At 39.9% G+C, this 24,095-nt stretch overlaps 1 protein-coding gene across 8 annotated transcripts in view; it reads right to left on the bottom strand.

Moving 5' to 3' along the window:
* Nucleotides 1-24,095, bottom strand: part of Chd1 (chromodomain-helicase-DNA-binding protein 1) — a 347,004-nt gene that overhangs the window by 157,606 nt on the left and 165,303 nt on the right. For all 8 annotated transcript variants that reach the window (XM_071676943.1, XM_071676941.1, XM_071676940.1 and 5 more), the window contains exons 11-13: nt 20,626-20,725; nt 9,807-9,985; nt 2,687-2,829 (exon numbers count right to left, since the gene is read on the bottom strand). In XM_071676943.1, coding sequence (XP_071533044.1) covers nt 2,687-2,829; nt 9,807-9,985; nt 20,626-20,725 — 422 coding nt within the window. The remainder of the gene's footprint in view (nt 1-2,686; nt 2,830-9,806; nt 9,986-20,625; nt 20,726-24,095) is intronic.

The following is a 24,095-nucleotide window of genomic DNA, read 5'->3' on the forward strand; positions in this document are numbered from 1 at the left end:
TCGTGTAGTGTTAAGGTGCAGCAATGCAAATGTAAGGTAATCTGCATATAAGCAGTCTTTCACACTGTGGTTTGCGTGGTTGTAAGGAGGTTGTGTAGGAAGAGACTGAAGAAGGTTGGGAAAGAACCACTTTCTGGAGGAATCTACGGTAGAGTTTTAGGATTTTGTAGTTAAAGCTTGGAGAGTAAAATAAGCAATGTTTGGGAAAACCATGCTTTTTAGTATAAATTCTACCATTTCCATTGTGTTATACTGCTATTTAAGCCAATCACAAAATACTGCATCTAAAGCTGCTCAAGGCCAGCTACAGTTACTTCATAAGAATGATTTATAACAAATGCTTAACTAATATATGTGCAAATTTCACTGAAATTCATATTTATAGACCACGTTTCAAGGTGAATCCTTCCATAATATAATGTTCTACCGTGCCTGTTTGCACTTAAACTGATTAATTACTGAAAATTTGAAGGGTTTCAGAGCTAACAAGAAAACACTGCAAAACTGAGACTTTACTGTTATCAGCAACAGACTCGAACAATGCTCGATAATCTCTCTCCATATCTATCACAGAAGGAACTAAATGCAGAAAAGTGGTGTCTACAACAAATTCCATACTGATTTAACACTGTGTCTAAAAGCAACAGGCTACCAAACATTTGCCTCTTAAATGCCTTTCTAAGCGAACTTTCCCCAAATGATATTATGAGCCTAGATAATATAAAGCTGTTGCTTGCCACAGACAGTATGAATTGGGATGCAGCATCTTAATTCATATACTATGTTTATGTATGAATAGGGGAGTAGCATCTACAGCCCAGTACCATTTTTTTTCATTATACTTTGTCACTGTCTCCTGCGTTAGAGAGGTAGCACAAGGAAACAGACGAAAGAAAGACCCAACCCACCCACATACACATGTATATACATACATGTCCGCACATGCACATATACATACCTATAAATCTCAACGTATACATATATATACACACACAGACATATAAATAAGTACACCTGTACGTAATTCATAGTCTGCCCTTATTCACTCCTGTCGCCACCCCGCCACACATGAAAATGACAACCTCCTCCCCCTGAATGTGTGGGAGGTAACGCTAGGAAAAGACAACAAAGGCCACATTCGTTCACACTCAGTCTCTAGCTGTTATGTATAATGCACCGAAACCACAGCTCCCTTTCCACATCCAGGCCCCACAAAACTTTCCATGGTTTACCCCAGATGCTTCACATGCCATGGTTCAATCCATTGACAGCACATCAAACCCGGTATACCACTTTGTTCCAATTCACTCTATTCCTTGCATGCCTTTCACCCTCCTGCATGTTCAGGCCCATATCACTCATAACATCTTCCACTCCATCTTTCCACCTCTAATTTGGTCACCCACTTCTCCTTGTTCCCTCCACCTCTGACACATATATATCCTCTCTGTCAATCTTTCCTCACTCATTCTCCCCATGTGACCATACCATTTCAAAACACCCTCTTCTGCTCTCTAAACCACACTCTTTTTATTACCACACATCTCTCTTACCCTTTCATTACTTACTCGATCAAACCACCTCACACCACATATTGTCCTCAAACATTGCATTTCCAGTACATTCACCCTCCTTCACACATCTCTATCTAGAGCCCATGCCTCACAACCATATAACATTGTTGGAGCCACTATTCCTTCAAACATACCCTTTTTTGCTTTCCAAGATAACGTTCTCGACCTCCACACATTTTTCAATGCTCCCAGAACTTTCGCCCCCTCCTCCACCCTATGATTCACTTCCGCTTCCATGGTTCCATCCGCTGCCAAATCCACTCCCAGATATCTAAAACACTTCACTTCCTCCAGTTTTTCTCCATTCAAACTTACCTCCCAAATGACTTGTCCCTCAACCCTACTGTACCTAATAACCTTGCTCTTATTCACATTTACTCTCAGCTTTCTTCTTTCACACACTTTACCAAACTCAGTTACCAGCTTATGCAGTTTCTCACATGAATCAGCAACCAGTGCTGTATCATCAGCGAACAACAACTGACTCACTTCCCAAGCTCTCTCATCCACAACAGACTGCATACTTGCCCCTCTTTCCAAAACTCTTGCATTCACCTCCCTAACAGGCCCATCCATAAACAAATTAAACAACCATAGAGACATCACGCACCCCTGTCACAAACCAACATTCACTGAGAACCAATCACTTTCCTCTCTTTCCTACTCGTACACATGCCTTACATCCTTGGTAAAAACTTTTCACTGCTTCTAACAACTTGCCTCCCACACCATTTACTCTTAATACCATCAAAAAAGCATCTCTATCAACTCTATTATATGCCTTCTCCAGGTCCATAAATGCTACATACAAATCAATTTGCTTTTCTAAGTATTTCTCACATACATTCTTCAAAGCAAACACCTGATTCAGAACTATGTTTACATAAAATTAATCATTATTTACTATTTTCTGTTTAAATGTTATAATAGAAGAACCATCACAATTGGATGTGTATTATTTAACCTGTAATGTGCCATTCTAAACAAAACCTAGAAAAAAGTCTTAGCTACTATGTCCCCTGCTCATCATACTTAAAAGATAAAAAATGACAAAACTTATGAGCTTTAGCTTATATACAAACTGAAATAAAACACAAGTGGCATGGGCCTACCTATGAGCCTCATCAACTACGAGGCATGCCCAATGGCATGAGTCTCGCAGATCATCCTTGTCACGTAAGAGAATTTCATATGTTGTGAGAACAGCATTGAATTTGATACGTTTCGTTGAGTGTGTCCATTCGTATTCTCTTACCTAAATTATGGAGAGAAGAAAATCATCATTAATGAGAGATTTTTCTATTTGAAGGATACAATACTAATTGAATAACAATTAAAAAAGTTCTGCACTCATGATGAATCACTTCCTGTCAAATAGCAGGCAAGTGGGCAAAGGATATGAAAGATTTGTGCTTTCTTAGTGAATTACATAAAATCTCATAGTATTCTGTGGGTCAAACTACCACCTGCCCCCACAACCAGGATCATTTTGTACGGAGCCACTGCTTTCAACAGACACTTTTAAATAAATACTCTATTGTCACAAGCCTTTGAAAAAAAAAATCCACATCAAAGCACCATACATGTAACATAAGGGAGTAAAAGAATAGAAGATGGAAATGAGGGCAAGATAGAAAATGTTTGCTGAATGGCCTACTAAGTAGAAAAAAGTCATCTCTGTTTGCAGTTTGTTGTCCTTCATAGAGGATTCAGCAAGTAAGCAAGACAGATGAAAGCATAGCTAGAATGAGAATGGCAAAAAACTAAAATTTTCAAATGAAAATAGGAAGTGATCAGTGTATTATGGAGAATTTCTCTATCAACCTGCAACAAAACAGATTTTTATGCTTTCTATGGGTGATGTATGATATGGAATCTAGCTTTATGAACTCTTTGTCAGAGGATAGCTCCAATCAATACACAGATGCACATCAAGATTCAAGTAATAGAGGATAATGGTGCTGACAGAGCTCTAATGCCCTTTATGCCCACTGTAATACTTAAACAGAATCTTCAAAAATGGTAAGATAAAAAGTCATCTTTCTCACATCATGGGCACAGGCATTTGAGGTAGGTTGATACTTCAAGATAAGGTGTTTGATAAGGGTAACAGTGCCTTTCAGGGAAGTTAAAAGTGAGAGAAGGCAAGAAAATACCTTTAAAACAGTTCAGCTTGGCATCTACATGGTCTTCACAATACTGTACCAAATGAAAGAGACTAAAGTATGTCCTATTTCCAGATGGGAAAAAACTGTTAATACGAGTTAAAGTTGATGTTTTAGTCTCAGCTACATGTGTGAGGCTAAGCTAGCTTTAATCCAATCCAGACCTTTGAGAAAATGGTTGAGGTTTTTGTGGCAATGTGCAACAAAGACCTCACTCACTATACACCCTATATTGTATATCAAAACATGGACCTCTACAGTGATGCTTTGTAACTAACACTGGATATGGAAATATCAGTTCATATAAGATCAAGAATCCTCTTCAAGAACTAAGGTGGGTAAAAAGCTGAAGCTTATGGTTACTGAAGAGAAAATGAGCTTAGTAAGACTAGTTCCACATATCATGGAAACAGGTATTTCATGTGCATATCTACTGGAAGTTATGGTGTAGAAGCCTTACCAAGGTAATGAAGCAAGAATTCATAAGTGGTAGAATATTCCCTCCAAAAGTGTGACATCAAAAAGATATCCAAACTGTGGGGGGTCTGATGCTGAACTGGCCTTCAGCAGAGATCCTTAGACTGACATCTAAAGGCAGAGAAAAGAAATGGCAAACATATAACAAGAAACAAGAACTCAATGATGTTTTTATTTTGAATTGTATGTCTTTTCTAGGAGAAATATATGTAAGAAGAAACCTAAACTTAAAGGTGAAAACCACTTGAGTGAAGACTGCTTGCCCTTTAGTTGGTTTTACTGGGCTGAACCTGAACAGAGTTAATCCACATGTTGCAAATACTCAAGGATACCTGACTGATACATTTAAGTCAAACGTCCATGCTAATGAGAAGGTATACATTGCAGTAGTTTAGAAAAGAAGAGCTTGGCTTGTCTAATGGTTGGAAATGCCCTGGAATGCTGTAATCCCATTCATGAAATAGATGCCCTTTCCTTACGGTACTGACAAGTAGTTGAGGGGTATCGATAAAAAAAAAAATCCTTTAAGCTGATGAAATTAAGCTAAGGGGATTCTCAAATGAGGAAACTGAATTTTCTCATGCACATCAAACTGTCAGCTTAAGGATTCCAAAAATACTGAAGGAATGTCACTTGTGTAGAGATATGAATTTTGTTTGTAGGCAGATCAAGCTGGCACCAAGATGTCTCAAACAAGAGGACTAACCACGTAAATCCATGAGGATCCTCTGAGAACTCAAGCATGAAACGGTCTTCCTCAATTCAGAACAAATTTGACAACTGCCACAAAGGCACATGGTACAACCTCCCTGTGATGTGTGAAATACTTACTCTTCTGCTACTGTGGGAAGAAGATACAGGTCAATGGCTATATTCAAATTTCTCTGTAGCTTAGAATACGAAGGCCAACCAAAATATCCTCAAGCTACTGATTAGAAAGGTCATTGAAAAAAGTAAAGAAGACTTAGAGACTAATTTGAAACTTGAGTGCAGCCTATATTCATCAATTAGGTTAAAAAGATTGTGGAATGTGAGACATTCAACTCCTCGTATAATCCCCCTTTATAAAATACATCCAAAGTTTCCCAGTCACGGGGTGCATAGAAGTAAGAAGGGTTTGTTCAGTTTGTGACCTTGAGAAGTCAGTGCAACCAGCTCTGCTTAAACAATGGTAAACAACACATAGCCAAACTTGTCTTATCCTGGGCCTCCACCAATGTATGATCAGTAGTATACAAATAGCATTACTAATGCACAATGGCAGCCCTTTTCATGTTTCTGTTGCCCAATGTTCACAATGTTAACAATATTCCTCTTTTCATTAAGAGCTTTAAATCAAAAGCTGTGTATTTCCATGGTACTCAACCCAAGAAGTTTATCTCATCAAATAACCATACTTCTGGTGAGGTACCTAAAACACTGACTTCTCAAGCTAAATGAAGGAGGAGCCCACTTTGTGAACATCAATTTCCGATCATGAAATTTACAACTTACTTTCAAGGGGTGTCAATGGACTCCACCTACCTGTGGCAACACCACAAGCATGGGGTCTAATCTGATGAAGCAACTATCAACTACAGCGATGTGCAGTGACATGGATAAATGTTAAGGATCCTCCTGCCTAAAAACAAGCCTGCCTCACTTTCTTCCCAGGAGAAGCACAGCCTCATGGTGTCCCTGTCTGCTAACAATACATAATAGAAACAATTCTAATCAGCTGGTAACTATTTCAGAGCATGATCAATACCAATCTGAGATGGTAAAACCAGTTCCAGAGTGTGGCAGGGAACAAACGGTGTCAGACATACTTTCTGGAAGGTTGTCACTGAAGTACCTGACAGATATAGAAAAGTTTGTACTCTACAACCTTATGACAGTGAATAAAATGTATAGTGGCAGTATCATAACCAATGAGATTAGGAGGTGCTGCTACTGTGGTAGGCTCAGAATTAGAAAAGTTTCAAATTTCAATAACTCAAAAAGGATACTCCAGTTTTCTAGAGTATCCAAGTCTCAGCCCGCATTCTTGTGGTAACCTTTTTATTACACCCTTAGGGGTGAAACTTAAGGGGAAGGCGTTGCTCAACTCCACCAGGGAAATAACAGTAACAGTTTTCCATTCAAATAGAGATAAACACTTGAGGTGTGCTTGGGTTTCTACTTTTACAGACAATCTGGGATCCTCGTTGCCTCTGGAAACACTGCACTGGAGTTGCCCTCTGTCAGTAGCCTGTCAAGGGTGAGGCACAAAAGCTTAAGAACTGGCACCAGAGTCTACCAGTTATGCCCAGGAGTAAAAGAGATGAATGACTGAGGGTGATGGCACTGAATGTGCATGGGATGGCTGGTGAAAGTAAATGGAGGGATCTTGTGGAAAAGTTTTAAACTTAAAGCTTACATATGCTGGGGATTAGGGAAACCCATATCCTTGAGCAGGGTGTATATAGTAAAATTGAAAATGATGAATGCAAGTTATGGGAGGGCAGGGAAAGAGGAGTGGTATGTATGGGAATGAACGAGAATTATCAAAGAAGTGGGAAAGAAGGATGTGCAATTGTGCTATCACCAAGAGTGTGGGAGAGTGTTACAGATCATAGATGGAATGAATCAAGAATAGTGTGAGTGAAAGGAAAGACTGGAAATGTAAAAATGCATGGGTATGTGTATATGCAACTGTAAATATAAAGACTATGTGAGGTAAGGGAGAAATGAAACATTTCTGGATAAATTTGAATGTCTGCGTAAACAGCCTTGAGAATAAGAATGTGGTCGTAATGGGTGACATGAATGCGAAAGTGGGATGTAATGAAACTGGTGAGATAGTTGGTAAATTGGGAGTGCCTAGAGTAAATGAGAATGAAAGTTATCTTGTGGATGTTTGTGCTGAGAGGGGTTTATTCTTTGCTAACACCTTTTTTCAGCACAAGATGATCGACAAGTATACATGGATGAAAAATGACAGAAGAGAAGAGCAAAGGGCTTTGATGACTATGTGGCAGTGGATGAAAGATTAAGAAAGGCTGTGCTAGATGCAAGAGATGTAAGAGGATTCTTTGGACACTGACCATTTTGCAGTTCTTGTGGGGATGAGGATCAGGGAGAAGTGAAAGTATGGTCTAAGGAAGAATGGAGAGGTAAAAGTGCTGGCAAGCAAGACGATGAATCAGAAATAATGCTACAAGAAAGACTATTACAGATTGTAGAATTAGTACAGGTACACCACTGAATTTCTGGTAACTGATGGTTCGGTACCTTCTTTAGTCTGGACAAAATTACATGAGGGAACTTGAAATTACTATGGCCACCAGACTAATTTACTGGGCGGCCACAGATGGCGTTGTGTGCAGGGCACGCTTATTTACATTCTTTGCACTGCACTTGTTGGTGGATATCACAGTTCTGTGAGATTCTTAGCTTATTCTGCTTGAATCTAACCCTAGCTATGGCTTCTAAGACATATGAGAGTGTCAGTCGTGGTGTCAAACGTAAACACCAGTCCATACTGATCCAAGGTAAAGAACTGTAGAAAAAAATGGGCCGTGGTGTTTCAGTGAGTAAGCTGTGTGACATCTACAGTATTGGTTCATCAACTGTTTATTATATAAGGAAGAAAAGGGAGAAAATATTGAAATTCTATGCAGACAGCGATTCCAAGAAGTAAATGACGATTAGAAAAACTATAAAAGATGGTAAGAGTACTGAGCACAATCGAGTGATGATGGAATGGTTTTCACAGTGTTGGAGTGATGGAGTAGTCTTGTCAGGCAGCATGGGAGATGTATAATTAGCAGGTTAGAGGTGATAATGAATTATTAAGTGACTTTTGTTGGTCCGGCAAAATGGTTAATCTGGCAAGGGTTTGGAACCAAGAGTGCTGGAAAATTGGTGGCGTACCTGTAGTTGGATACAAGAAAATGAGATATAGGAATAATATCTATCTTTACCCTCAGAGACAGTGACCTCTCTTTCCACATATTCCTGAAGGTACTCAAGACCTTTGTTCCTTCACCCATCCAATGGCTCACTTCTGCTCCTATGGTTCAATTCACTGCCAAGTTCATTCCCAGGTATCTGAAACACTTCACTTCCTTCATATTTTTCCCATTCAAACTTGCACTGCAACTAACATTTCTCTTTCCTCTGCTAAACCTAACAACCTAGCTTTGAATCACATCTATACTCAACTTGCTCCTTTCTCACACTCTCCCAAATTCAGAAAACATATTCTGCAGTTTCTAACTCAAATCTGACACCAATACAACGTCATCAGCAAACAGTAAGTGACTTACCTTCCAGGCTTCCCAACCCTGACTAGCTGCATATATGTCCCTTTCCTCATAACCAGTGCATTCACTTAGCTTATCAACTTACCAACTTGACATCAGACGCCCCTGTGATTTCAGTGCATTACACATGACATCTAGAGGGCCAACTGAATGTGACTAAATGAGGCTTTTTCTTCTACTGTTCCTAACCCTACCTTGCTGATGTGGGAAATAGCAGATAAGTTTAAAAAAAATCCTAAACCATGTGTATGCATGAGATAACACACAATCAACATAGTATCACAAGTTCAGACAAGAAGTGATATGCTGCAATGAGTGACTATTTGAGATCTGCTTTGTGGAGGGTTAGTTCTTACAGCTATCACCAGGTGGTTCTGTAATTCTACATGCTGTCAGTAGCCTTACAAGAGGGAGAAAAAAATAGATAAAAAAAAAAAATCCTATGAACAGTTGAATAGCACCAAAAATCAGCCATCCTGTGAAAAACCTTGCAAGTATATAGAACTGGAAGGAGGAAAAGAATAAACTTCCTTTTTATAAATAACCCTAGAATGAGAAGGCACCTCAGGTATGTAATAATGCAACAGTATAAAATGACCCAAACATGTATTCCTATCTATCTGTATCAGTGATGCCCATTCCCTCAGGGAACTCCCTCATGGTACTGGATTGGATTATAGAATTTAGGCTTATATGCCAAGAACTGGATCTTCTAAGGCTATTCAGCACTTTATCTCCCTTATGGGGTGGCCACAGGCAGAGTCTCCATAACTGTTAAACTCCAATACCATTTCCTAGCCTTTGGTGCTTCACCCTTTGGTGCCTCACCCTTAACAGGCCACTGGCAGAGGACAACCCCATTGCTGTTTTCACTATAAAAAAATGCAAAAATGAGCACAAGAATTTTCTTTCTATTTGTGATGTCTAGATATGACTTCATCACTTATTCCTTTAGAAGCAACAGTGGCAAGTACTGGATTCAGGCAATATGATCCTGTACTCAATGACAGAGGGTGGGTTTCCCCAGAGAATAATATGTGATAGTGCTATACAATTTCAAAAGAGAGTGGGGCTCTTACTTTTCCCACTCAATGGCCAACTTTAGTTAAGAAAAGAGTACCTCTAACATTAAACTCATTAATTTTTGGCACATAACAGTGAATAATCTTACTATGACACACTCTTAATTATGTGGGAGAGTACTCATTTGAAACATACAGTTAAAATAGTCAATTCTGTCAATATGTGAGCATCAATGAAAATTTCAAATAAAAGCACTAAAATCTGTTGAAGGTCATACTTACAATTCTTCTAGAGTCCCTATCACCAATATATACAATAACATTAATGTCTGGAGCCCATGCTGCAAACTCTCTCTGCCAGGCATTAATTGTAGACAGCGGTAAGACAAGGATGAAAGGACCATACATGTGGTGTGTGTGGAACAGGTAACTTAGAAATGCAATTGTCTGGATGGTTTTACCTGAAAAAACAATTAAAAAGGAATAAAACTCAGCAAAGATGATTATCAACATTTTTTCATACAAATTTTTTTTTTATCTATTTGTTTGCATCACTGACACCTATTCTCTCCAGGAACTCCCATTAAGAGGGTTGCAACAACAAAAGAGTCTTCATTTATCCCTGTCATTACATGTCTCTCTCCCATACACGATTCCATGCATTCTTTCACTATTTCTCTCCCAACAGTGCTCTTCCACTCTATTTCCCCACACAAAAAAAGCAAAATGGTTAAAATCTCCATGGAATCCTCTTACAACTCAGACATTCAGTAAACCCTTTCTCACTCTTTCATCCACTGCCACATGGTCAATCAAGCCTATTTGTTCTTCTCTTCTATCATTTCTTGCCCATGTATATCCGTGGATCATCTTGTGGTGAAAAAAGGTGTTTGAGAGGAATCAGCCACTCTCAGCACAAGATAACTTCCATTTTCATTTATTCCAGGCACTTCATATTTACAAACTTTTGTTATTCTATACCTGATCACCATTCCCTGCATTAGCTAGGTAAAGCCAGGAAAAGCCTATCTCACTAAGTTAATCACATCCCACCTTCTCATTCATATCACCCATTACAACCACCATTCTATCCTTCTCAAACTTAATTACACAGTCATTCAAATTTTGCTAGGTAAGCTTCATTTCATCCTTACCTTGCACAGTCTTCATGTTCAAAGCCACATATGCAAATACCCATGCATACTTCACAGTTCTAATCTTTCTTCTCACCCACAATATCCTTCATCCGTTCCATTGATGCTCTATGACACCCTTCCATACTCTAGCTGACAGTGTAAGTGCACATCCTTCTTTCCATCTCCCCTGACATGTGTATGTGAAACCCAAGTTTATATGGGCAAAGCACAAAATAAGGGCAGCAGTAAAGGATTATTTCCATAGTATATTTGAAATCAGGATAGCATCATCACGTAAAAATGTTTGGCAGATGAAAAGATGATTAAGAAGTTATATAGTAGTACTGGTGATGGTACAAACAGGTAGATAAAAAAGTAGACCATGGAAGAAATGGACAGATGCAGAAAAATCTAATTAAGGCTCGAGATGCTGGTAATGAAAATGCTCAAAAATGATATATGATCACATGCAACGTAAGAAGTTCAGGTTTCGCTTTGACCCTTTCACTTCTCTACACATTACAAGATGCATTATGCAGCAGAAAACTCTGCATAGCACTTTACATTTCATTTACACCTATCTTCTTTACACTCCTAATGGATTTTGGACTCCATTCCTTATTCATGTTAGTCACTAGAAGCCTACAACCAAAGAAAAAATTCCACTTCTCAGTCAAACAGAAGGTGGAGGTACCTCAACGAGGCACGATATCACACTTAAGCATCCATTATCATGTGGTATCGATAATATGCAGAGCAACTTAATGAAGATGATATTGTATATATTACAATTCCAACTGAAGTAGAACTGGAAGAGAAATACATGCCTGTAAACTGGTGAGCTAAAACTGAACTAGAATATTTATCCACCTATCTATCTAAATCTTTGATGCCCGTTCCCTACAGGAACTCCTATCAAAGGGGTGGCCACGGCAAAAGGAGTCTCCGCTTACCCCTGAATATACATGCCTCCCTTGCATACACTATTCCACCCATTCTTCCACCATTTCTCTCCTAGTTCTCTTCCACTCTATTTCCCCATGTCACTGGTGGTCTTCCTCTCACAACAATCCTTTTAATTGTTCAATCATACACTACTCCTTGTAAACACCCTGTCTTGCATACTTCTAAGAAGTTTTTGACTATGGAAAGTGATAATGATTGTTGGTAAGATAAATTAAAATGAGCTTTATTTAGGTTGCAGTTTTACACAGACCTTCAGGGATTCTTTTATGACCATATATGCAGTGTAAATGCTAATTACATAGATAACAATCATTCCATGTGAAACACAGTCAATCATGAAGGAATCAAGTGTACAATTACCTTTCTGTACTGTACAGGGAGGGTCTTACACTCATGGAGCCCCATCTCTTGAACATTTTCTACTTTTCAAATTTCTAAATGCTGTCCACAATAACCACGTCTTCATTCAATTTATTCCATTCATTCACCACTCATACTATAAAATTACTTCACATATTTTTTATTAAGTTTCTGGCTTACTTTCATATTAAGTCCTATGGCTGTTCTATCCCTTAATCTTATAAAGAACTGTTCACTGTCTACATCATCAATCTGTTTTAAAAACTTAAAGGCTGAGATCAGGTCACCCTGCACACTTCCCTCTTCTATAGTGGGTAACTTTGGGCCTCCAGCCTCTCCCAGTAACTCAGCTCTCATAATTCTGGTACCCTCTTTGTTGCTCTCTTCTGGACAATTTCTACACGCTCTTTGTGTTTTTCAACCCTTCAACCACTCAACCTGCATCGATAAAGAGCCTGTATATCTAAGAATTGACATTTCCAAAGATAAGTTTGGGTGTAGAAAGGGAAAATATGGATGCAGAATGCCTTCCCAGGACATATCATGCTCAATTGCCCTCCAAGCATGAGTGAGTGGGGTATCACACAATTTGTATATATAGACACCAAAGCCAAATTCACACATTTTCATGTGTGGCGGGGTGGCGATGAGAATGAATGAAGACAGCAAGTATGGATATGTACATATGTATAGTCTGTGTATGTATATGTATTTTTTTTTTTTTCAAAAGAAGGAACAGAGAAGGGGGCCAGGTGAGGATATTCTCTCAAAGGCCCAGTCCTCTGTTCTTAACGCTACCTTGGCAATACGGGAAATGGCAAATAGTTTGAAAGAAAGAGAAGAAAAGATGTATATGTATGTATATGTTGAAATGTATAGGTATGTATATGTGTGGGTGTGTAGGTGTTTATGTATTTACATGTGTATGTGGGTGGGATGGGCCATTCTTTTGTCTGTTTCCTTTCGCTACCTTGGTAATGCAGAAGACAGCGATTAAGTTGAGATGTATAGATAAGTATATTTGCGTGTGTGGATGTGTATGTATATACATGTGTATGTGGGTGGGTTAGGCCATTCTTTCGTTTGTTTCCTTGTGCTACCTCGCTAAAGCGGGAGACAGCGACAAAGTAAAATAAATCAATAAATAAAATATATATTTTCTTATTATACTTTGACGCTGTCTCCCGTGTTAGCGAGGTAGTGCAAGGAAACAGATAAAAGAATGGCCCAACCCACCCGCATACACATGTATATACATATGTGTCCACACACACACATATACATACCTATACATCTAAACATATACATATATATACGCACACAGACATATACATATATACACGTACATAATTCATACTGTCTGCCCTTATTCATTTCCATCACCACCCCGCCACACATGAAATGACAACCCCCTCCCCCGCATGTGCACGAGATAGTGCTAGGAAAAGACAACAATGGTCATGTTCATTCACACTTAGTCTCTAGCTGTCATGTATAATGCACCGAAACCACAGTTCCTTTTCCACATCCAGGCCCCACAAAACTTACCATGGTTTACCCCAGACGCTTCACATGCCATGGTTCAATCCATTGACAGCACGTCCTTCCCGGTATACCACATCGTTCCAATTCACTCTATTCCTTGCACGCCTTTCACCCTCCTGCATGTTCAGACACCGATCACTCAAAATCTTTTTCACTCTATCTTTCCATCTCCAATTTGGTCTCCCACTTCTCGTTCCCTCCACCTCTGACACATATATCCTCTTTGTCAATCTTTCCTCACTCATTCTCTCCATGTGACCAAACCATTTCAAAACACCCTCTTCTGCTCTCTCACCACACTCTTTTTATTTCCACACTTCTCTCTTAACCTTTCAATACTTACTCGGTCAAACCACCTCACACCACATATTGTCCTCAAACATCTCATTTCCAGCACATCCATCCTCCTCCGCACAACTCTATCTATGGCCCATGCCTCGCAACCATATAACATTGTTGGAACCATTATTCCTTCAAACATACTCATTTTTGCTTTCCAAGATAAAGTTCTCGACTTCCACACATTTTTCAACGCTCCCAGAACTTTCGCCCCCCCCCCCCTCCCCCACCCTATGATTCACTTCAGCTTCCATGGTTCCATCTGCTGCCAAATCCACTCCCAGATATCTAAAACACTTCACTTCCTCTAGTTTTTCTCTATTCAAACTTACCTCCCAGTAGACTGTCCCTCAACCCTAGCTCTCATTCACATTTACTCTCAGCTTTCTTCTTTCACACACTTTACCAAACTCAGTCACCAGCTTCTGCAATTTCTCACACGAATCAGCCACCAGTGCTGTATCATCACTGGACAACAACTGACTCACTTCCCAAGCTCTCTCATCAACAACAGACTGCATACTTGCCCCTCTTTCCAAAACTCTTGCATTCACTTCCCTAACAACTCCATCCATAAACAAATTAAACAACCATGGAGACATCACACACCCCTGCCACAAACCTACATTCACTGAGAACCAATCACTTTCCTCTCTTCCTACTCGTACACATGCCTTACATACACGATAAAAACTTTTTACTGCTTCTAACAACTTGCCTCCCACACCATATATTCTTCATACCTTCCACAGAGCATCTCTATCAACTCTATCATATGCCTTCTCCAGATCCATAAATGCTACATACAAATCATTCTGCTTTTCTAAGTATTTCTCACATACATTTTTCAAAGCAAACACCTGATCCACACATCCTCTACCACTTCTGAAACTACACCGCTCTTCCCCAATCTGATGCTCTGTACATGCCTTCACCCTCTCAATCAATACCCTCCCATATAATTTCCCAGAAATACTCAACAAACTTATACCTCTGTAATTTGAGCACTCACTCTTATCCCTTTTGCCTTTATACGATTGCAATATGCAAGCATTCCGCCAGTCCTCAGGCACCTCACCTCCAGCAAACAGACGTAAAATGGCCCATGCACTCACATACACACATATATACATAAACGTCACATACACACATTTTCTTTTTTTCATACATATTCGCCATTTCCCGCCTTAACAAGGTAGCATTAAGAACAGAGGGCTGAGCCTCAGAGGGAACATCCTCACTAGACCCCCTTCTCTGTTACTTCTTTTGGAAAAAGTAAAATGGGAGGGGAGGATTTCCAGCCCCCTCTTCCTCCCCTTTTAGTCGCCTTCTACGACACGCAGGGAATGCGTGGGAAGTATTCTTTTCCTCTATCCCCAGGGATAACATACACACATATACATACATATACATGGACATACACAGACATATACATACGTTTCATATGTATATATTCATACTTGCTTGCCTTCATCTATTCCTGTTGCTACCCTGCCCCACAAAAATAGCACTGATACCCCTTGCTTCTGGGTTGATAAAGATGCATTGTGGAATGTCTTAAGAGTATATGGTGTGGGAAGTAAGTTGCTAGAAGCAGTGAAAAGTCTTTACCAAGGATGTAACATGTTGTATGAGTAGGAAGAGAGGAGAAAGACTGGTTCCCACTGAAGGTCAGTCTGTGGCAGGTCTGTGTGATGTCCCCATGGTTGTTTAATTTGTTTATGGATGGGGTGGTTGGGGAGGTGAATGCAAGAGTTTTGGAGAGAGGGGCGAGTGTGCATCCTACTGGGAAGGAGGGGGTCCTGGGAACTGAGTCCGTTTTTGTTCCCAATGATACAGCACTGGCAGGTGATTTGAGTGAGAAACGGCAAAAGTTGATGACTGAGTTTGAAAAAGTGTGTGAAAGTAAATGTGAATAAGAGCAAGGTTATTAGGTTCACTAGGGATGAGGAACAAGTTAATTGGGATATAAGTTTGAATAGAGAAAATTTTTTTTTTGAAAGTAAAGTGTTTTAGACATCTGAAAGTGGACTTAGCAGCGAATGGAATCACGGAAACAAAAGGGAGTCACAGGGTGGGGAAGGGTGGTGAAGTTCTGGGATAGATGAAGAATGTGTGGAAGGACAGAATGTTATCTCTGAGAGCAAAAATGGGCATGTTTGAAGGAATTGTAGTTCCAGCAATATCATATGGTTGCAAGGCATGGGATATAGATAGGGGTGTACGGAGTAGGATGGATGTGTTGGAAATGAAATGCTTGAGGACAATATGTGGTGTGAGGTGGTTTGATCGAGTAAGTAATGTAAGGGTAAGAGAGATGAGTGGAAATAAAAAGATCGTGGTTGAGAGAGCGGAGGATGGTGTGTTGAAATGGTTTGGACATATGGAGAAAAATGAGTGAGGAAAGACTGATAAAGAGGAAAAACATGTCAGAGGTAGAGGGAACAAGGAGAAGTAGGAGACTAAATTGGAGGTGGAAGGATGAAGTGAAAAGGATTCTGAGCAATCGGGGCCTGAATACGCATGAGGGTGAGAGCCGTGCAAAGAATAGAGTGAACTGCAATGATGTGGTATATCAGGGTCGACATGCTGTCAATGAACTGAACCAAGGCATGTGAAATGTCTGGGATAAACATGGAAAGGTCTGTGGGGCGTGGATGTGAATAGGGAGTTGTGGTTTCAGTGCATTACACATAACAGCTAGAGACTGAGTGTGAACAAATGTGGCCTTTTTTGTCTGTTTTCCTGGCACGACCTCACTGAAGCAGGGGGCAGTGAGGTACCCATTTTATCAACCAACTCCTAGGGGTGGATGAACAGCTGGATTGACTGTGGACCAACTGCAGTAACCAGGATTTGAACCGGTGTGCTCAATCCTGGGCAGCCTGTGAATGTGTCATGGTTAGGAATGATAACTGCTACACCATGGGAGTTTGGACCTGGAGAAAGCATATGACAGGGTTGATAGAGATGCCTTGCTGAAACTGCTGTGAATATATGGCATGAGAGGAAAACTATTAGAAGCAGGAAGGAGTTTAAACTGAAAGAATAAGGCATGTATACAAATAGGAAGGAAGGTGAGTGGTTCCAGGTGAAGGTGAGCTTGGGTAAACAGTGTATGATGTCTGGATTGTTTAATCTGTTTATGGATGGGGCAGTGATGGAAATATAGTGAGGGTCTTGGAGAGAAGAGTGGTTCTACAACATTCTGGGGTGGGGTGCCTAGGAGGTGAGTCAGGCACAGTTTGCAGATGCCATGGCTTGAGTTAGAGTCTACAAAAGCTGTCATCTTCTGACATTGGGTGAGTGAGCGAAAGAAAAATGATGAGAGCCAATGTGAATAAAAGTAAAGTTATGAGGTTCAACCTAAGGCAGTTTTGAGTGTGAGTCTGAATGGATAGAATCCAGAGGAAGTGGACATTGCATCAGGTGAAACAATGGGGACTGAATTAAACTAAAGATGCATAAGGGGACTGAAGTCATGGGTACACTAATGTATGTGGAAAGAGAGTTGACTCCTTGTGTAGGTAAAGATGGGCATGTCTTATGATATAATAGTCTTAGCAATGCTTTATAATAGTGAGTCAAGGGCCTACATGCAAAAAAATAGAAGGAATGGCAGTGTACGAGGCACAGCACTAAGCTGAACATGCATGAGATAGCTGAAGAGGGTATGTTGAAATGGTTTAATCAATGACCAGATAAGTGAGGAGACACTAACCAAAGACAAGTGTGTCAGAAGCAGATGGACCAAAGAAGAGGAATAACTCAAGGAGGAGATGGAAGGTTGGAGTGAAAGAGGCCCTCAGTTAACAAGATATAAAATGCAGGAGGGTAGGGGGGTATGCAAGGGACAGAGCAAACCGAAGCAATATGGTATACAGAAAGGCAACATGCTGTAGGCAGCTTTTATGGATCTAACTGGAGGTGAGTGAAATGCTTTATGGGATGTGTTAAGGATATGTGGCTGGAGGACAACTGTTGGATGGCATGAAAGTCTTCTACAGAGGAGCAAATGCATGTGTAAGAGTGGATTGGAGAGATGAGTGAGTTTTGGTATACATAAATGTGTGAGGCAGGATTGCTTGATGTCACTGTGGCTTTTTAACACATACATGGATGGTGATATGAGAGATGAGATTAAAGGAAAATTAAAGAAAAGGGCTGCAGAGATGGAGTGTGGAGGTGAGGTATAATGGCTAGTGACAAGCCTCTTTGCAGATGATACTGTATTGTTTGCTGAGTGTGAAGGGGAGTTCGGGAAGGTTGTAAGTGTGTTTTATATGTGTAAGAATAGGTGATGCAAATAAAAGTAGTGATGTTTCAAAGGAAACAGAAAGAAAGTAAAGACTTTGCAAAGCCCTACAGAGAGAGAGAAGAATGTGTACTATACTGTATTACAGATATGAAGGTAGAAAGTCCAGAGGAGGTGAGAGAATTAAAGTACTGGGAAGTTATCTTCTTAAGTCTGGTGATATGGAGGGAAAGATATGAGATAGTACAGTTCAGGATAGAAGAGCCATTCGGTCTATTAATAAAATAATGAAGGGTAGAGGTGTAAGCATGGAGGTGAAGAAAGGACTAAGGGACAGCACAGTCCTCCCAACTGTGACGTATGCAGCTGAAACATGGACAAGGAATGAGTCACAAAGTTTAAGAATCCAGACTGTGGAGATAGCTCTACGAATGGAGCATGTGGTATGACTAGATGGAATGAGGAAATAAGAATGTGTATAAGAGACTTGCTTTACCAGAGAATGCAAAGGGAATGAACTGTGGAGCATAGAGAGGGTGAAACTTAATACTTTGAGGTGGTTTGGTATGTGGAAAGATTTTTAAGATGGGGAGTTGACACGGACATTGTATGATAATATAATTCAGGGAAAGGTGTGAGAGAAGGACTAACTATGACATGGGAAAATAAAGAGGAAGAGTACTTGAGGGAATGAAATGGTGGGAGAATGCATGGAATGGAGTGTCTGAAGAAGGCATGTAAAAACAAGGGTAAGTGAAGATTCTTTTGCCATGGTCATACCTTGATAGGAATTCCTGAAGGGAATGGACATGATACACATAAATAGACAGATGGATGGCAACATGCTCTCAATGGGCTAAACCAAAGCATATGAAGTGGTCAAGGAAAAAAAGAACTTTATAGCTTGACTAAGGACAGGGGCTTTGGTTTCAGTGCTTTATATATATATATTCTTTCTTTTTCTTTTAAACTATTCGCCATTTCCCGCGTTAGCGAGGTAGCGTTAGGAACAGAGGACTGGGCCTTTTTTGGAATATCCTCACCTGGCCCCCTCTGTTCCTTCTTTTGGAAAAAAAAAAAGAAAAAAAAAAACGAGAGGGGAGGATTTCCAGCCCCCCGCTCCCAATGTCATATATATATATGACAGCTAAAAAATTGATGTGAATGAATGAAGCTATTCTTTATGTGTTCCTGGCTCTACCTCACAACACAGGAAATGGCAAACTAGTATGAAAAAGTCTGCAATGAAAATTAATCCTTGGTGGGTAATAGTTGGCAGACAGCCAACGAACAGGGAGGCATACTACCAATAATACCCGCCTGGATATAAGGGAGATGAGAGATGGCTGTGTAATAAGCCAGTACTTTAGTGGTTGTCAAGTTGCACTACTCTGACCCAGGTAGCTGTCTTTGCTTTCTGCCTCACTCAAATGTGGACTATGGCATTCTGTCCAAACAAATACAATCCCTTCTTGTCATAAATAACATTTGACAACACTTAACTCACACAACTCATTCTTCTTAACTCTAGACTTTCCTGTGGTGAGCACTACACGCAAGCTGTGCCCTATGGCAAAATGGTAGGAGCAATAGACAGAAGCAGTACTTAGGAACATTTAGGTACGAGCATTAGGTAAAACCATTTGGATGAAGTAGAAAGTAGGAACTTTAGGCTGGAGCATTAGATAAAGGTAGTCAAGAGAAATATTAATTACGAGCCTCTGCAAACACTGTGCTAAAGTTGCCATCTGCTAGTAGCCTGTTAAAGGTGAGGCAACAAAGGCTAAAAAGTAGCACTGGAGTTCTCTAATTATGAAGACCATTGTCCAAGCCATCCCCTTGAGGGAATTCCAGATGGGAACAGGCATCAGAGATATAAAAACATAGACTAATCCTGGATGCTGATAAGAACATAATATTGCTGCCTTGGCATCAACAAAGTTTGACAAAACTGTATATTCTACATCCCTATAACAAAGATAATATAAGGATGCAAGAAACCTGCCTTAATGCATGAAATAAAATAAAATAAATCTTATGTTTTACACACATTTCCATAATCTATTGTATTTTCTATCATTAATAAGAGACAAATATATTTCTTATACACTATTTATCTAGCCACATTTCTGAGACTTATTCCTATCTGGAACTTTCTCAATAGGGTGGCCACATCAATAGAGTCTCCAAAACCACTGAACTCCAATGCCACTTCTTAACCTTTAGTGCTTCACCCTTAATACGCCACTGGCAGAGGGCAAGTCCAATACTTTACTAAATTTACATAATGTATAAACAAGGATCACTTCAGTCCTTGAGTGCTAGAATGCAGATATATAATTTGCATTGTGTATACCTAAACATCAAAGCTAAAACACATTTCTGAGATCATTCTACACGCTACATTAGTCTTGGTGATGAGTGGACATAAAATGTTATGATACTGAACCAGCAGTAGTTGATGAACAAAAGGTGGTTTGAGGAGAATAATATCACTTACCAAGACCCATCTCATCAGCCAAAATAGCTGAATTATGCTTACACCATGCATGAATCAACCAATTCACACCTTCCATCTGATAGTCCCTCAACTTGAGATCCTAAAAAGAGAGAATGTTAATTATTAATTTAGTATAAAAACATTTACACTACCTCATATATCCTCCTAAAATGATAATTCACCCTATCTATCTAATTGTATCTCAGATGTTATATTTCCAGTGAAAATCACCTAAGGTATGATGGCAACATCAGATATGTCTCCAAGCTTCCCACATCTCCCTGGGACTTCCTCCAATAATTCCCTCGCTTTCTCCTCCCAAGATGCCAGATGTCTTCCTATCCACTTTTTTACAATCAGTGATCATGCATCTTGTAAACATAACCAAACCACTTTCACCTTTTCAGTCCAAAAACAAGAGTTGAAAACCTGGGACCAGAGTCTTACACATGTACAAATTTTTTTTTTAAACTTGATCTCTATGTCCAACATTAGTGAGGTACCATCAAGAACTGACGAAGAAAGGCCACATCTGCTTACATCCATTCTCTAGCTGTTATGCATAATGCACCAAAAACACAACTTCCTATCCACAAACAGGCCACACTGATCCTTCCATGGTTTACTCTGGATGCTTCACATGCCTTGGTTCAGTAAAACTGACAGCGTGTCTACCCTATCATATCACATCATCCTAATTCATCCCCTTGCATGCCTTTCACCCTCTGCATGTTCAGGCCCCGATCACTCAAAATCTTTTTTCTTCTAATTCCCTCCACTTCTGACACACGTATCCTCTCTGTCAGCCCTTCATCACTCATTCTCTCCAGATGACCAAACCATTTTAGCACATCCTCTTCAGCTACACTCTTTTTTATAACCACTTCTCTCTCTTACTCTTTCATCATTTACTTGATCAAACCATCTCACATTACATAATGTCCTTCAAATGTACCAAACATACAACATGCATTCTGATATTTTCCACTCCATTTCAGATACTATGAAGTGGCCATGAGCCATATACAGAAATCATATATCAACAGCAGATATCATCTATCCTTAGAATGTTCACAGCAATCAGTTCCCCTATAAACACCATGAAAAAATGACCCTTATAGAAAAGTACATCTCGCAGCCATGATCAACACCTATGAGCCTGGCACCCATAATCAACACCTATGTGTCTGGAAAATAGTGATATTTCTCTAACTAGGATAGGGAAGAAAGAAATTTACCTCCATATTCCCTGCATGTTGTAGGTGACTAGAGGGCCAGGAGCAGGAGGGAGGGGGCTGGAAAACTTCCCCTTCCTGTATCTCAATTTCTAAAAGATAGAACTTAAGCAGGAGCCAAGCAAGGAGTACGCATCCTCCTTGAAGGCTTAGGCTGAGTTGTCTAAATATGCAAAGATATAAGCAAGATGAGAAGAGAAGAAAGGATAGATAGATAGTACGTTTCAGGAAAGAAATCTAGATGTTCTGGCTATGAATGAAAAAAAAAAAAAAACTCAAGGGTAGAGGGAAGGAATGGTTTGGAAATACCTTAGATGTAAAGTGCCAGATGTTGGTGAGAGCTTATGAGCTAAGGAAGGAATAGCACTACTCCTGAAGCATTTGTGGAAGGTTGTAAAAGAGAGCACAGAAGTGAATTCTAGACTGATTAGGGTAAAAATGAAAGTGGATGGCAAGAGATAAGTGATTATTACTGCTTATGCATCTGGCCATGAGAAGATAGGTCACAAGAGGAAAGTGTTTTGGGAGCAGCTGAATGACTTTGTCAGCAGTTCTTATGTAAGAGATCAGGAGCTAGTGATGGATGATTTGAATGCAAAGGTAAGTGATGTTGCAGCTGAGAGTACAATTTGAGGGTATGGGGTATTCAGCTAATGGCGATGTGTGCTGAAAAAGAACTGGTGATTTGGAATACCTGATTTAAAAAGAAGGACATACACAAGTATACATATATGAAAAGGAAAGATAGTCAGAGGGCATTACCGAATTACATATCAATTAACAGACAGGTAAAAGAGACACTTTTGGATGTAAATAGGCTGAGGGAAGGGAGCTGGTGGGATGTCTGAATACTATCTTGTGGAGGCAAAGGTGAAGATTTGTAAAGGTCTTAGGAAAAGAGGAAACAATATCAGTGAGAAGAGAGTAGTGAAAGTGAGTTGGCTTGGAAAGTATGAAAAAAAGTGAATATGATCTTTATGAACCTTTCCCAGGATTCTATGGTAATTTACATGGCAGAAAATGACTCACAGTGAGTGGAAATTGAGGATGAAGGTGACAACAGTGATGTAACTCCCACTCATCTTTGCTCCCTAACTCCATCTCCTGGAAAAGGTTTTGTGGTATGTTTCCCCAAATGTGCCAAATTTTGGTATGTCAAATACTGAGAAAACAGGAGTGGCATAACTGATAAGTCAAGTGAAGTTGACTAAGTGAAGTTGACTATTTCCAATTATGTTTTCATGCAAACAATCTTGGACCATATCTCAGAGAAAGACTTTACCTACTCTGCAAGTGAAATAGTTTATTTCCTAGGTCTTCTATAAAGACGTAGCACAAAACATCATTCAATGAATTGTACATTTTCTCAGCAATGATAATTTGTAATGTGCATCCAAAAGTTACTAGTTTGGGTTAAAGACTTTGGGTGATGACTGAAACAGAAATAGTGCTTGATGATTATATATATATATATCTATTCACTTCACTTTGTCCCTGTCTCCCGTGTTAGCGATGTTGCGCAAGGAAACAGATGAAAGAATGGCCAAACCCACCCTCATACACATGTATATACACAAATGTCCACACATGCAAACATACATACCTATACATCTCAATGTATACATACATATACACACACAGACATATACATATATACACATGTACATAATTCATACTGTCTGCCTTTATTCATTCCCATCGCCACCCAGCCACACGGAATAACAACCCCCTTCCCCCCCCCGTGCACGAGGTAGCGCTAGGAAAAGACAACAAAGGCCACATTCGTTCACACTCAGTCTCTAGCTCTCATGTATAATGCACCGAAACCACAGCTCCCTTTCCACATCCAGACCCCACAGAACTTTCCATGGTTTACCCCAGATGCTTCACATGCCCTCGTTCAATCCACTGACAGCACATCAACCCTGGTATACCACATCATTCCAATTCACTCTATTCCTTGCACGCCCTTCACCCTCCTGCATGTTCAGGCACTGATCACTCAAGATCCCTTTCACTCCATCTTTCCACCTCCAATTTGGTCTCCCACTTTTCGTTCCCTCCACCTCTGACACATATATCTTCTTGGTCAATCTTTCCTAACTCATTCTCTCCATGTGACCAAAACATTTCAAAACACCCTCTTCTGCTCTCTAAACCACACTCTCTTTATTACCACAAATCTCTGTTACCCTATTATCACTTACTCAATCAAACCACCTCACACCACATGCT

Source organism: Panulirus ornatus, chromosome 24, assembly GCF_036320965.1.
Source record: "Panulirus ornatus isolate Po-2019 chromosome 24, ASM3632096v1, whole genome shotgun sequence".
Taxonomy (NCBI): Eukaryota; Metazoa; Arthropoda; class Malacostraca; order Decapoda; family Palinuridae; genus Panulirus; species Panulirus ornatus.